General features: G+C 41.9%; 1 protein-coding gene across 2 annotated transcripts; it reads left to right on the top strand.

Moving 5' to 3' along the window:
• Positions 1 to 12,783: 12,783 nt before the first annotated feature.
• Positions 12,784 to 16,013, top strand: LOC104421639 (zinc finger protein CONSTANS-LIKE 6). Of its 2 annotated transcripts, XM_039305997.1 has the most exons (3): positions 12,784 to 14,198; positions 14,749 to 14,982; positions 15,409 to 16,013. In XM_039305997.1, the coding sequence occupies exons 1-2, from the start codon at positions 13,044 to 13,046 to the stop codon at positions 14,977 to 14,979; spliced, it is 1,386 nt and encodes a 461-aa protein (XP_039161931.1). In that variant the 5' UTR covers positions 12,784 to 13,043; the 3' UTR covers positions 14,980 to 14,982; positions 15,409 to 16,013. The 2 variants fall into 2 exon arrangements, with proteins under 2 accessions (XP_039161931.1, XP_010031966.2); XM_010033664.3 differs by lacking the exon at positions 15,409 to 16,013 and having other exon boundaries at positions 12,792 to 14,198; positions 14,749 to 15,372.
• The last annotated feature ends 96 nt before the right edge of the window (positions 16,014 to 16,109 follow it).

The following is a 16,109-nucleotide window of genomic DNA, read 5'->3' as shown; positions in this document are numbered from 1 at the left end:
CTCTTGTGACAAATTTAGGATTTTCATAACATTAATACTATGGATTTCCACGTGGACTTGTCACATCACTATAACACATCGCCATGTGTCATTCATGTCAGAAAATTTGATGATAAAATTTGACGAAAGTTAATAGAGGGTAAATTTATTAAGTTTTAGGTAAATTTGTTATGGGTGTATCAATTTGGGATTAATTTATGATAAATTTATTATAGATGTATTAATTTAGGGTGTTTCATAATATTAAATTCCTATTCATATAATGCAAGATACACCTAACTATAATCTAAATGTTTTCATTTTTCATCTTTTCTATTTTTATCTTTTATTATCCACTCAATAAAACATTCTAAACTATCTAAGGATATTCAGCTTGCACTCGGGCTCAAACGGTCCCAAAGTAGGCCCAGCCCTTCCTAGTGCAACCACGATTGTCACAACCTTCCGTTACCATGGGAATTTAGAGGAAAGGTGGGCTCACGGCTCTTGATTAAGCGCAGACTCTCTTAAGTCTTTATCTCACACGATATTTGACTTATTTTTAATTTCAGAATTATCCTAAAAAATTCTACATGAGACAAGTTGTCACTAACCTTTTAGAATCAATTAGAAACGTCGCTTCCTACATAACCAAATAAAATTAAGACCATAAACTTGATTATGTTAATAGTCTTTTTTTAACCGTGATTATGTTAATAGTCTAATTTAACTTGGTTCATATGTTCATCTAGGTGATCAGGCAATTTTTTTGTTGCCGATTAGTAGATCCATGCGATTGAATTAATCGAAATGTTAGGGACAAGAATTTCAGATTTTTCCACCTTGAGAACACGACCAACGCAGGATTCCTCCGTTTGCTTTTTGCTTTCTTTGTATACGGCCACGCCAGCTTTGCTTCAGCCCTCTTTAGATTTTTGGCCTTTTCCTCTTTTTGATTCCTCTTGTTCAGTTCAGTCCCCCTTTAGATTTGTATCTTTCCCTTTCGAGGATATGTGAATTTATGGTTGAATTGTTTATTCAAAAGATGAAATTATTTTTGAAATTATTATTTTTATTTTTCCCCACCTTTTTATTTTTTATTTTTTTTCCAGCCTATTTTGGTCAAGTCCACATTTCCTATCTAGTACTGGCTAAATGTTCTCATCTTGTGTTTTAATTCAACAAGAATCGCAAATGAAATCATTCCACCAAGCGAGATAAGAAGTGGGCGTGGCCGATATTGACATATAGGCCGGGCTCACGTGGGTTCGATCTTAAAAATTGAAATGAATTTGAAGCCCCTTTCGTCTGAATTCAAGCTCGTTTTGCACTTTGGGCCAATTTGGATGAAATTTACGTCCAGATCTGTGTTTAATTCTATGAGGACATGCCATTCCTTTAAAAAAAAAAAAAAAAAAAACTTATAGTATCTAGATGCAATACGAATGCGAAATTACACGATAGCGATATTCATATTTAGGAGTCAGATTCTATTGTTCTCTTAATTTTTGTAAAATGCACGAGAGACCTTAGAAAAAGTTTTAAGTGTCGGTACTTTAAAATTCCTTTTTTAAAAATTTTATTTGTCATGCGATATCAAAGTACTATTCTTTTGAGAAAATATAGTATTAAACAATGATCAAATGAATTTTGTTGATTGATCCTATGATATTCCGTGAATAAAAGGAATCAATTGCGGCCCCGTTTGGTTGGGCTTTCCCAAGGGGGTTTGAGCCCCCAAAAGCCCCATGGGGAAATTTTTTTGTGTTTGGCAAGGGTTTTTGAATGCTTATTTGGGAAATGCTGGCATTCTAAATATCAAAAACTGAATGCTGGGGAAGACCAGCTTTGAGCATTGGGCATTTCAGAGATGCAAGTTTACTGTTCATCACCATTACTGTTCATCTTCTTCCCCGCTGCCTGAGAGTTTGGCTTCTCCGGTAATCGCCACCATCGTGTGGGGGTCGAGCATCCCCGGTGTCCACCACCCGGGGTGGCGCGACCCATGACCCAGGCGGCATCGCCTGGCACGTGCGAACCAAGCAACGCCGCCTGAGGTCGCCCAAACCTTAGGCATCGTCACCTGGCTCGCGCGACCAAGCGATGTTGCCTGAGGTCATGACCTCAGTCGCCAGATTTGGTCGTCAGGAGGCCAAATCTGGTGGTCCGACGGCCAAATCTAGTCATCGGGAGGCCCGATCTTACGATCCGGCGGCCAAATTGGTCGTCCAGCAGTTGGTCAATGGTTAGCCGGCAGTTAGCCGACCGCCAAATTTTATTTTCAGACTTAAAAAAAAATAGTAAAAGCTAATTATAAATGCAAGTTTTGCCAAACGGTGTTTTTGCTAAAGTTATTTTTCAATGCTACTTGATATTATAATTTACCAAACGATGTAACATTTTGGAAAATCCCTTTACCTCGAAGGTATTTGCAATCTTTCAAGGGTAATTTCCTCAAAACTGAACCAAACGAGCCCTGCGTTTCTTGAGATGGAAAAGAAGGAAACAAATCCCCCGCCATTTGCAAAGTGCAGTTCCCAACCTTTCAATACCAAAATTTCAAGGAGCTCTACATCTCGTTGGATCCTAAGATTTTGAATCCTGGATTTACAAGGAAATTTCAATCCCAACACATGATCCAAAACAAGAAACCCTAGCTCTACTGAACTTGCTGATGAGGTGACTATGATCCGTCACCAAAACCCAAGTTTGCATTGAATCATTGTCGCAAGGCTTCATGATCTTAGAAACCCACTTGGAGATCTTTCTCATTAGGTCCTGCTTCTTTCAGTTCATCACTGCAGTCCTGAAATGTCCGCGTGTACCGAGCTTTGCTTGTGTTATGCGCCTCTTCACCATCTCTACACGGGTTGAGTTTGCACTCCGAAGCAGGCCACCGGTTTTCGCTTTCATGGGTCATCGACTGCGAGAAGCACTCTCGCTGCTGCTTCTGCGCTGCAACAGGTACTGTGCCAAAGAACAAAGGCTCGGCTGGCGTAATAAACCAACCATAATAATATCATCAGAAAAGGTATAAGAGAAAGGGAAAACATTATGCTACGGCCTCATGGGAGAGGCTGAAATCGCTCTCACTTAGGCAGGCTTGGATGATAAAGATCAAGTGTCATCTACATCGCTGTGTGCATGGTTTGGCTTGATTCGATGGCGGCCCTCACATATATTATCGGCTCCCGTTCAATATTTAAGGTGGTGGAACCTGTCATTGGGCAGCAAATCTCGTTTCCCCAGCATCGAAACGCTTCCTCTTCTCTTTGGACTTCTTTCTTGACCAATAAATCAGATGAAAAAAGAAGAGATTAGTCAAACAGGCAACATATAGGAACAGCAATATTAATATGCATATGCAAGCCAAGAACATGATAATTATATGCTGAAGCCAAAATGAGAGGTGCTATAGGAGCTCCCTTCAGTCCAATCAATGAGCGGAGCACAACGGAAGGAGTTGCTCCCACACCATGCACTTAGCTAGACTCAACCTTTGATTGATTGGTTAGCCAACCCGATTGATCCCTCCAACTAGTGGCCGAAACGATTGAGCATAGCCTGGTGCATGAGATGGCAGCTCGGTCCGAGTCTCAGCCCTCTGTATTGGACTGAAAGGAGCTCCCTACCCTTTGTATGGCCTTCCGCACACCAGAGAAACTGATTAAATTTAGTAGATAGCATTAAAATTTCCTGGAGAGGAGAGGATGAGATGATATCACAGAGATGTGCTGTTTCGCCTTCCGCCGTTGCTTCCTTTAAATACTAGCTCGTCACCACCTTGCGAAGGAGCTGAGGTAAGATGACATGACAGGTCAGAGGAAAGCATCAGCAGCAGGAAGAGACACCACGATTCATTCATGGGAATCTTCCAAATGGGTTCATAAGATATACGGCTGAGCTTTTGGTGGTTTTTGTCCTCATTCTCATGGGAGGGTAGCAATCAATGGGCATCTTATGCACTGTTGAGGCACGCCCCGTGATTGCTTTTGCTTGCACCAGCTATCCAAGACACTACTGATCTGTCACCTTTTTTGATGGAGTTTACTGTTGATATATGCATTATGATTAATCTTTATTTTCATCGGTTTTACGTTTGAAATGACATAGTTTTGATTTATTCTTCTCGTGATGCGCAAGCTTGTCAATCTGTTACACAAGGCATGTAGCTTAGTGTGAGATTTGAGCATTAGCAACATGGTGCATACTCTTTCGATTGGTGAAAAGGATGCCTGAAGGACGGGCTATGACCACCTTGTGTCATTAAAGTCTCATACTCAACGTGGAATCAACCATTTTCGCCCATATAATCCTTGATGGCAAACTCCATCTCGTTGCCGTCTCAATAATTTGTAATCCTCTTCACGTGAGATCGAGACCACGGTGCTCAAGACTCAACCCAAGCAGTCCAGAGATCCGTTAAATTATGACTCACACTTCTGACATCTGAAAGACAGCAAACGCGAGATCACTAAGCCAACCATACTCGACGGCATAAACCATCTTATCGAATTGAATGGCTTCTATGTTGTTTAGTACATCACTGTTATCTGAAGATCAAAACATGGGGTTTTGCTTCTAATTGCGCAGGGAGGCTCCTGTCCACGAAATCTATGGGAGAAGATTCAGCCGTACAAATATTCCCATAATCAAAACGTTCGTCCAAGGTTTTCGGTCAAGAGGACAGCCACGGGAAACCGACAAGGTGCACGAAACTCCGAACCCTAGTCGTCCGATGTCGTTCCAAAACAAGGTACGAGCGGACGGACGGCCATGATCCCCAGGCCCGAGAGGGACTCTCTTCTTTTGTCCCCATCTCCCCTGCGATTTCTCCGCGAGCCAGGCACGTCTTGAATGACCCTTTTGGAAGCTTGGGGAGAGACATCTGTCGTGGCTTTGGAGGTTTGCAGAATCCACGTTTTTCCCCTTCGCTGTTGCAGACGTTTGCCATTGGCTGTTTTGAGGTCACATGGCTCGTTCAGTTGGAGTGTCGGGTACGATCGTGTTTTGCGATCTTGAGCTGGATATCGATTCTCATCTTTGACGAGACGTTGCATGTTGCAATCTGAGAGCGCTCTGCTTTGTCCAAAATACTTTTAACATCTTTCGAAAATGCAAGATAGTACTATGCAGATTGCATGGATTGCGAGTAATAACCCCTAAGTGAGCTTTGAACAAAGTAGAGATATAATAAACTAGTGGACAAATCCTAGTAATCTTGTGGTGGTTTCTTCGAACAGCATCGGACCATCACTTTGAATTCAATCCACAAATAGGGACGGCGGAAAATTTGAAAGAAAGCAAGAAACCCAAGACAAGGAGAAGAGAATAATAGAATTTGTGAGGGAAATTTTTTGTACTTTTCTATTACTTATCGTTTCAATGTACATGCTCCATATTATTGTACAATGTGTATGTAGGAAAAGGTAATAATGTATTCTACAAATCAAATTCGATATTAAATTGGTCTTAATTGATTCAGTATATTGATCTCAATCCAAATTAAATCAAAAGGCTTGCGCATATTTTTCAACAAACCCCCTCAAGCCGGTGACTTGTAGATGTCCGAGACGCCTAACTTACTCAATAGATATGCATACTATCTCTGACATAGAGGTTTGGTGAAGATGCCCACAGGCTTTTCTATAGTCTCAATCCCTCTTGTCTCAATTACTTTCTCTTGAATTTCTCTAGAGTGAAATGGCAATCCACCTCTATATGCTTCATTCTTTCGTGCACCATGGGGTTAGATGCAAGTATAAGGGTTGCGTCATTGTCAAAAATAATTTGATTGGTCCTTTAATTTGTACCCTAAGATCTTGAAGCAAGCCTTGTAACTACACCATTTCATAGGTGGTTTTTGCCACAACTCGATATTCTGCTTCTGCTGAGGATAATGAAATAATTTGCTATTTCTTTGTCTTCCACGAGAGTAGAGATTTTCCTAATTTAATACAGAAACATGTGATGGATCTTTTGCTCATCAGATAGGTCGTATAATTCACATCGCAATAAGTGGTCATTTCCATTTTACACTTCTCAGAAAGAAGAATCCCAAGTTTGGTTACTGAATATATTATTGGATGTATACCATAAAACTACTATGTAATAGTTACATATTAGGGATTTTAACTGTCCTTTCATTATTATTATTTAATTAATGGCAATGACGTATTCATTCATTTGTCCAATTATTTTATATTTATGAATGATTCCATAAAATCAGTTGCAACTAGACCTATTCTTGAGACGTTAAGAATATATATGTGACGGGTTCATAGTTAGACTAAATCTTTAAATCATTCCCAGTCGATGGATTATTGAGTGGATATTAATAATCCTGTGGCTGTGGTGGCTACGCTGGATAAGAGCTCCATTGATCATTCCCCAAATGTGAGGGGTTCGAAACCCAATGGAAGCATTTGGTGTTTTAAGTGGGATGTCGGGGTGGTGGGTCCTCTGCTACGTCCCCCTAGGTTTACCTCGCCGGCTACCGGCTATACGAGGATTCCCGGGTCATAAAAAAAATATAAAAAAAAAAAAAAATCCTGTTGAGACCGGTATGTTCTTAACTTCGCCATTAAGTATTGGATATTTAAGGGAATGATGAGTCACATGGCATTGGGTATTATGATGCCTGAGTTAGAACACTGATATTTGTATTAGACAAGTTCACTAAACGTGACGCATATGAAACGATTAGCGACATGGAAGTTTTTAGCGTGGTCAATGTCTAATTGTTAATCCTTAGACCTAAGGCACAATATTAACTTGTGTGTTGAACAACTATGGTTCATGGGTACACATAATGCCGAGTCGTTGATCTGTCTTTACACCTGATGGTCATAGTTTGTTCATATATGAAGTTGCACGTGTGCGCAATATGAAATATGTCTCCTTGTTACATGCAAGGTATTATAATGATGTCCTATGCGATCTAATTATGACACTGCATTGAAATCCTCGGCCAGGGTTGTAATTGAGAATAAATTATTTATGTCTAAAATAAAATGCATGTCAATTAGATTTGTGCATATGATCAAATTAGTGACTTGACAAATATTCCATGGTCTTTATTTGATCAGGACATAGTAAGACAGAAAAATTGAATTACACTGTAGCTAAAACTGACAAGTTCATTATGTTCTTAAAGTATTCCCACTATTTGGGTAGTCATGATATATTGCTAGATGTCAATCATGGCTTGTAAAACCTAAAAGATTAATCGGGACAATTAATTCTTTTGAGAGTATTAATGTGTTAGTACAAGTCTTACTACCAGCGTAGTGATGGACCTAGGAATGTCACACACCATAAACAATTAGGATAACATGGAACAAGAAAAAAATATTGTTGCAAATGTGTTTGCAACTACTACAATCGAATTGAGTCGATTTGAAATTAAATCAAATAAGATTTAATTTAATTTGTATTATAGTCACGAGCTTATTTGCATATGATCCATATACATGCCTAATGTAAATATATGTTAATGTATTCCCAAATGTACATATAAAGATTATGTTCTTTTTATTTTTTAAAAGAGATTGATTAATTAATTATTCGTTTAATTAATTAATACCTTTTAATAACTAATAAAAAATAATATTTAAAGCTTCCCGCATGGGCACGAAGCACATGCATGAAACTTGGATGGTCAGCAAATGCACGATATCGTGCATGTATAGATACCACTATTGGGGTTTCATGAATCATGTATAAGTAAAATTAACAAAAGAATGCAGCGGAAACAAGATGATATATTTTATACATGATTCTTCGAAGCCGTTGTTCGTGCGTTTTAATAAAAAAATCTGAATATAAAAAGGGAATTAAACGAATTACTTCTTAAAGTGCGCTTTATACAAATTTGTTCGAATGTTCTACAGTTTGAGCCCCACAAACGTCGGATCTCTAGTTCAGACACACCAACAACGGATGTCGAACGGAAGAGAGAACTTTCGAATATTCACCACTATGATCGTGCTAGCAATCTCGTGGAGACAATCTACCGTATTCTTGATGTTTTAGTCATGGCCCGAATGAGAGAAAATCATTTTCTTTCTTGCTTCTCAAAGACAACACAAGAACACAATACATGATTCTGTGAAGGCATTGTTCGTGCGTTCTTTTGTTAATTTTACTTATACATGATTCATGAAACCCCAATATATTTTGTGCAAGTAGTGTAATTGATCGGTTGCACCACGTCAGCTATGTAATCGAAAAATAAGATACTCTCTCCTCGATAGGACATTCTTCCATGAGTACCAGTCGGTGTGAATATGTTAAAGAAAAAAAACAAACCTTTGGACTTGACCATGGTCCATAATAGTGTTAAACCATGGATTGGTTGTTAGATGGTACCAATTGCATCAAGATGCTGGTTTGTTATAAGGATATGCATAGTTTCAAGGTATAATTGGGAACTAGAGAACCAAATCAATTTTCACTGGTTCAATTCCAGGTTTCACTGTAAGTAGGGTATGTGCCAAGTTCTAAAAATTGGGGAACAAATTCCGACAAGAAGGTTCCAAGAGTAAGTCTTTGTGTGTTTCTTATTTTATCTCTTCACACAACCTTGTGGTATTCTATGGTGTTCGATTATGAGCATGTAATTTAGAACCACTAATATGAACTTCCATATCTAGTCATATATGATTTTTACCTTATTAATATTTCATATTTTTTATGTGTTTAAATATAAATTATGATTAGTGGACTGTAACGACAAATGGTGATAATTAGATGTGGTGGTTCACTACAATCGTTCAACTAAGAATACAATTGGAGCCTAGGTAGACTTTAAAACTAATGACTAGGTAAGTTCTACATTCCAGAATATGCATAGTGGGTTTCAGGTTTTCAGTTCCAAAAATTTGGAACCAATTCCAACAAGTAAGTTTTAAGCTTCAGGACCAAACCTAGAGGCTAGAATCGCTCACCTTGCTTTTTTTTGATGCGGCATCGGTGCACGGGGTTCTTGCTCTAAACATGAGTCACGTTTAAAATTTCTTCTTCTGGGCTCAGGCCCGATTTGTAAGTGGACCAGATAATGTTGGCAGTGTTGAGACTTGGAAGTTGAGACCGTGGGCCGGGTCAAACCTTTTCAGGCCCCTCACGAGCTCCATCGATACACTGCATCGACGGCTGACCGGTGGCCCCGGTCGTGTTGCCTCGACTAGAATCTTGGATCGAGTCGCAATACGCCCGGTTCCTGCGTTGCGGGCGGCTCACACCTATGTCAGATGCCCGGGAGACTGACTTTTTTTTTTTTGCTTTGGGACTGATGCTCATGGCATCCGCTCAGAGGCATCGCTGTATCAAAGCATAGGAAAAGCTCGACTCGCATGTCGTCGATTCAGCTTGATTTAGACAATTAAGTTACCGCCCATGAGCTATACTGTTATAATTTCCGTCTCAAAAAATCTGATCCAGTCTCTTTTGACCATGATGCGTATATATTTCAAATAATCTTGTCCATTGAAATTTGTCTTACGATGAAAAGATAAACAGACAAATTATGCCACTTACCCGGCCACTATTCAATCATTTATTCAGTGTTTGGTCACTAATACGTGCTTCTGACCCAACGCACACGATCTCATCATATGAAACCAAACCTAGTCCACCTTTCTCTCTCCCTCCTCCTTTGTCGGCCCCGGATTGCGCCGACACCCCACTGGAATCGCTGGCACCACCACCATCGTAATGATCGTCACCACCGCGCCACAACCACCGCAATCGAGCTCCTCAGCCCTTTGCTCCCGAGCTGATCATGAGCTGTCCCACAATAAAATCCGTTGTTGCGGATACCTTCTCGGTTCCTTGCTCTCCTTCTTCCATAACCCGGGGTCGGGCTGACCTTCTCTGTCTCTCTTGTTTCTTACGAATGGTTCACACTTGTCCGGCAGCGACGTGACCTTTTCCAAAGATAAACCACCACAAACGCATAGAAGGATGACCAGGTCAATTGTAATAGGGGGCTCCAATCTTCCATCGATGAATGACAACCGCATCGGATCTTGTGGTCGAAAACAATGACTTAAGAGAATCTCGTGGAATCTAATTTTGTTTCAGTCATTTCTGTGACATGACTCCTATCAAGTAAGGGTGAGCATCAATCTAGGGTTAACCCTGAATTGACCTAGACTGGCCCAACCCTGCTAGTCATTGTCTGCTTCAAGAAGACTGGGTCAATCCTTAGTCTTGGGATTACTAGATCAATACTGTATGAATTAGTTCTCGGTCCTCAAAGTTTAAGATCGATCCAACCCGAACCAACCCTAATATATATATTATTATAAAAAAAAAAATTATATAGAGAAAAAATTAAAATCAACGACGTCAACAACATTAAAATTTCTTTAGTGAGGAGTTCAAATAATTTTATATTGTTCTTTAATAAGTTATATTTTTAATATCTTTTATGGTGTCAGTAGTCATAATTTACAAATGAGGAAAATGTTTTTGTGAGGACTCCTCATGGCGTCCAAAAAGACAAAAACAACTCCTGACACCATCCTCCTCTAGTACTCGTTTTATTTTGTTTTATTTGTCCTTTTAGTCTTCAATTTGCCAAAATCGAAAAAATAACTTTTCTACTCGTCACTTGACACTCACCTCGCTCGCTTTGGCTCACTCGTGTTGCTCATTGCTCAGTGCTCGTCTGGCATTGTTCCTTGCTTGACGCTCAACGCTCACTTTGCTCGAAGCTCAATGCTCACCCCACTCAACGCTCGCCGCTTACCTCTCTTAGCTGACCTCACTCGTCACCAAACCCATTGGGTCGATCCAATCATTGGTCGCCTTTTAAAGGAGTACAAAAAATGAAATAAAAAATTATCAATTGATCCTGAGTTGACCGCGGAACTGGACCAAACTCATTGGGTCAGTCTAGTCCTCGGTCGCCTTTTTAGGGGTACAAAAAACTAAAATAAAAAAATTATCAGTTAGTCCTAGGTTGACCTTGGAACCGGACCGAACCCATTGGGACGGTCTAGTCATCGGTCCCAAAAATTGAGGATCAACACTGTGCGGGTTGATCCTAGGGTTAGGGGGTGGACCGACTCAACTCGGACCATACTCACCCCTACTATCAAGTCACTCATTATTGATTAAGTGCCTCTTTTTCTTTTTCTTTTTTTCCACTTATAATGGTATGAATAATTTGTGTTTCTTTTTTGGCAAAAAGAGAACCATAAAATATCTAGAAAATGACGGTACATATAGCAGAGACAGATCATCCTTGGCAAGTTTCTCAGCAATATTGTTAAGGTTTCTATCGACCTTAACAACTCGACACAGCTTTTGACAGAACTAATTGTTGAATATCTTGGCCGTCGTTGCATAGGAGTCATGGCTTTTGATGCTAACCTCTTAGCGTGTGCATCCATTATTCTGTGAAAGAAGTCGGATATGGACTTTACCCGCATCTAACTAGATGATGCATGTGAATCGACAATGATTACAGGATCGGGAGACAAAAATCAACAAGAGATCTGTGAAGAACTATATGCATAGCCGATCATGTGGTATTCTAGGCTGCTGATTTTTGTACACTGGACTCGGTTTACATTACAGGTATGGTCAAAGACATGTCACGTATGTTGAGACTAAGGAATTCAAAAGGAACTACTTCCACATAACCCAACTCTAATTGGTTGCATTAGATATAGGAATCGAACTCTGGACCTCACGCTTCTTGAGGCACAAAATCTTAATCATCACTCGCCTTAAAGAACTTCGATCAATGCTAAGAACTAAGCTTTTCTATCCAAACATTCAATTTCTCAAACTTTTTCTATCATACTGTTCATTGCCATTGCAAAAAGCAAGTCATCTCAACAACCAAGAAACCCTAACGACAGGTCGAGTCACGGACTTTCACGAGAGGGTTTGTGGTCTCCCCTCCTGTTAATGAGAATGAAAGGTTTTCAGCCTCAACAGGGGATGACCATGGCCAATTCGAGATTGTGGTAACAAGCAAGCACCGGACTTTGGACCTCGACCAGCCAAAACAGGAAAGAAACGACACATTGAATCCTTGGAATTTCTTTTGCTCCTCAATATGTATGCTCATGTACGTGGCCCAGATTCATCGGCGAGCCAACGAAATTAACGACCTCTAAAGCTGAACTCTCTCCCCTCTGAACATGAGGCCATGATCGACGATCCTTCAAAGTACAGCCTTGCATCCGATGGACCCAAATGCATCTCGCAGAGAGAGAGAGAGACAGAGAGAGAGGGAGAGGGGGGCGGGGGGGGTTGAGAGCAACCTTTTGGACTTAGGAACAAGGGTAATAAAGATATTACAGGAATAATTGATACGTAGAGACAAAAACAACAGTAGGGTCGTGGCTAGCTACAGAGAAAGGGAGAGAGAGAGAGAGAGAGAGGTGGGGTCGTCATTTTGCATGGGAACGAGAAACCGAAAGAAAATCCAAGGCGCTGGGCCCCCACAAGGAATCCTCCTCGGCGACATCCAGCCAATAGGAAGGCGGGGATTCGGATGAACTTCAAACCTCCAGCCAATCACCACTGAGATAAGACCTGCGAGTGGGCCCCCGAGAGCGCCCCCCACAAGCACCACGAAAATAACAGGGACAGACACTGCGCAAGAAACCGCCAAAAAGTGTATGGGGCAAAGGTGCACTGACGCGCTAATACCAGATCGACCCATGACAAGGAGCAAAAACATTTCTCTCTGTAGGTAGATTTTCTCTTTCAGAAGAGCCATGAGAAAATCCATACCATAATCTCTCTTCCATATTCAAAAAGAAAATCTGAATAAAGGTATAAAGAGAATCAATAATTGCACCCGTTGGGGCCTGCACATAAATACTTGAAACCGACTTGATATTCTCTCTGCTCTCTCTTCTGAACTCTAGCACTCTAGCACTCTCACTCCCCCTCAGCTCTCTCTCTCTCTCTCTCTCTCTCTCTTCAGTTTCTTGAAACCCTTTGGCGCTCACCACGATTCCAATTCTTTTCCCAGCTGTGTAGATATATACTGTGAAAGATATTCGGTGCTGTGCCGGTCGGCTTTGTGGCGATCTGTCATGATTACTGAAAGGAAGGCCGCCAAGGCCTTCGGGGCGAAGACGGCTCGCGCCTGCGACAGCTGCTTGCGGCGGCGAGCCCGATGGTACTGCACCGCAGACGATGCCTTCCTCTGCCAGGGCTGCGACTCCTCCGTACACTCTGCGAACCAGCTGGCACGGCGGCACGAGAGGGTCCGCCTTGGGACGGCCTCGTCGTTGTCTTCCAGGATCGGCTGTGGCGGCGGTGCCAAGTTGCCGTCGTCAGCCCCACCCCAATTTGTCGACAATTCAGCAGCTCCGGCGTGGCACGGCGGGTTCACCCGCAAGGCCCGGACGCCCCGGATCAGCAAGAAGATCCTGCTCCGGTCGCAGGCGAGGAATAACCATTGTGAGGACGACAAGGTCTCGAAACTGAACCTCACTCGTGACGACAATTTCATCGATCACAACCTAGTTCCCGAGCTCGGCAACGACTTAGGAGGGTCACCAAACGAGAATTACAATGAAGAAGACGAAGAACAGTTCCTTTATCGGGTGCCAGTTTTCAACCCTCTCGCGTCTGAAATGATTGGGGATGAGATGGCAGATTTGTTGCGCGTGGGCGATGATGTTCTCCGAGATGGGTCGTTCGACCTACCCTCCGACATGGACCTTGCAGAGTTTGCGGCCGACGTGGAGAACTTGCTGAGCAACGACAACGAAGGAGGGACCGAGGAAGATTTCGCATGTGATGTGAAAGACCTGGGAGTGTTGTTGGAGTGCAAAGAGGAAGGACATCATGAAGAAGGTGTGATTGGGGTTTGCTTTGACAGGAGAGATCAAGGAGTGGTTAAAGTGGAGGGATTGGTGGGAGGAGGAGCCCTGGACTGCCACATGGAGATAGGGTTCGATGCGACGGGCGCCGGTGATGATGTGGACTGGGACTTCGATTTCTATAACGACGACCACGTTCAGTCACTGGGGATTGAAGAAAAGGAAGACGAAGAGAAGAAGATGAGGATGGTGATAAGTGGTGATGCAGAAGAACAGGCGACGATGAAGAAGAAAAGGAAGATGTTGTTGAGGCTGAATTATGAGGGTGTGATGGCCGCTTGGGCCAGTCAAGGCTCTCCGTGGACAACTGGAGATCGACCCGATTTTGAACTTGACGAGGGATGGCCTAACTCCAATATGGTATTGCGCTCTCTCTCTCTCTCTTCTCTCTCTCTCTCTATATATCTATACACACACACACAATCTTTCCAGAATTGGAATAAGGAGCAGATCTTATATCCTATCTCTTTGGTAATAATTCCTCAATATGGGAGTCATACACAGGTATATGAAATCAGACAAGGTTTGAGCAGCTAATTGTAGTTAGAGTGATGAAAAGTGAAAATGGTAACCGAAAACTCAACAAGAATTGGAAGTGTCTTAAAGTTCTAGCTTCTTCTTGTTCGGTTACACGGGAAAATTCAATAAGTTTTCCTGTTAAATCTCTTCAGCATAATGGTTTAATGAATGAATTGGCGATGCCTGGATTGTCATGACTTGCTGATTTTATCTTTTGATTGTTTGCTTACATAAGATCATAGTCCACACATTGAGTATAATGGTGTACGCATGCCCATCTTCAGTCATGCTCTTATAGATCACCATCAGATTTCCATGGTACCCTCTTCCTGATTTTTTGGAAATGGCTTAACGATGACATTTATCCATTCGGTGTTGCTTTTGGATTTAGGGTACCGCGAGCCATTCCTTGAAGTATCATCTTCCCTTCGCAGAAGCGATGGGGCTTAGGGCACATGTTGGGGCCGAAGATGGAGGGAGAGAAGCAAGAGTGTCGAGGTATAGAGAGAAGAGAAGGACCCGGATGTTCTCCAAGAAAATAAGGTACCAAGTGAGGAAGCTCAATGCCGAGAAGAGACCTCGGATGAAAGGCCGCTTCGTCAAGCGGATGTCCTTCATCTAATTGGGAATGAATAAATAACATCGCCGTAGAGAATTCCTTCGAATTCCTGCACGTAGACGGCGCGATGGGAATGATTGGAAGGGAAAATATGCAACCTAGGAAATGTAAGCTGCCAAGTTCGATTTTTTGCTTGGTTTAGGCAAAATAATCGGCGAGCAGCGTTCTTCAGGCTTTGTACTATGGCCTATGGTGTCACGTTAACGGAATAAAAGCGCTTAGGTTTGCGTAGCTCAGTGGCCTCTTGCTCCCCTCGCTCTGCTTGCCGCTCGAGGCGAGCTTAACATGCACTAATTATTAGGGTTGCTGCAATAAGAAAACCTAGCTGAGTTTGTCGATTTGTACATGCCCGAAGACTACTGGGTATGTATTCTAATCACTTGGTCTGATTACTCTAATCGCTTCATTCTCTTTCTTATGTGAAATATGAAGGCAATCCTGTACGTGCTCAGTGCGGCTTTCTACACCGAACTGGAGAGTATTCTGGTCTTCTTTAATCAGGTTCTCAAACCAATCAGGGAACTTCCAAAGACCAAGCCATGTCCGTGGATGGGCACTTTAGTGAGAGCCACACATCTGGACTAAGCTTTTAGAGCAATTCCCTGGTGAGTAGAGTTCTCGTAATACAGTCGGTGGCCTTTTCTTGCTGGGCTTGAAAGAATCGGTCAACCAGTAGTGAGGAGTTCCCTCCTGAAAGGGGAATTACCTGGTGGGGCGCGACTCTCTTTTTCACGAGTATCGCCACGTGGATTAGGGATCCTTCCTCGAATGAACTCGTCCTGGGCTACTTTAGGAACGAGCAAGACTGGGTTATAACAGCACGACAGAGATTAAACAGCTCTTACCGGCTAATTTGTATACCGATCACGAGTCTTTGTGAACAGTATCTCAAACTTGGAGTTAACTTGCATGTGAATCTTAGTATTTCTTGTATTCTTCTAGATTAAATAAATGCACATTGGGAATAAATGTACCTCCTTCGAATTCCTACATTTTGGAGAGTTCAAGATGGTATAAGCACCTGTGGTTATGTTTGATCGCCTGAATTTGTAGTCAAGATAAGATTGGATAAAATTGGACATGAAATTTAGGAATTTTACTATATCATATTCACTATTGGGTGAATCACCTTA

This window comes from Eucalyptus grandis, chromosome 2 (genome assembly GCF_016545825.1).
Source record: "Eucalyptus grandis isolate ANBG69807.140 chromosome 2, ASM1654582v1, whole genome shotgun sequence".
Taxonomy (NCBI): domain Eukaryota; kingdom Viridiplantae; phylum Streptophyta; class Magnoliopsida; order Myrtales; family Myrtaceae; genus Eucalyptus; species Eucalyptus grandis.
Note: the sequence above shows the minus strand (reverse complement) of the source record. Positions and strands in the feature narration are given on the sequence as shown.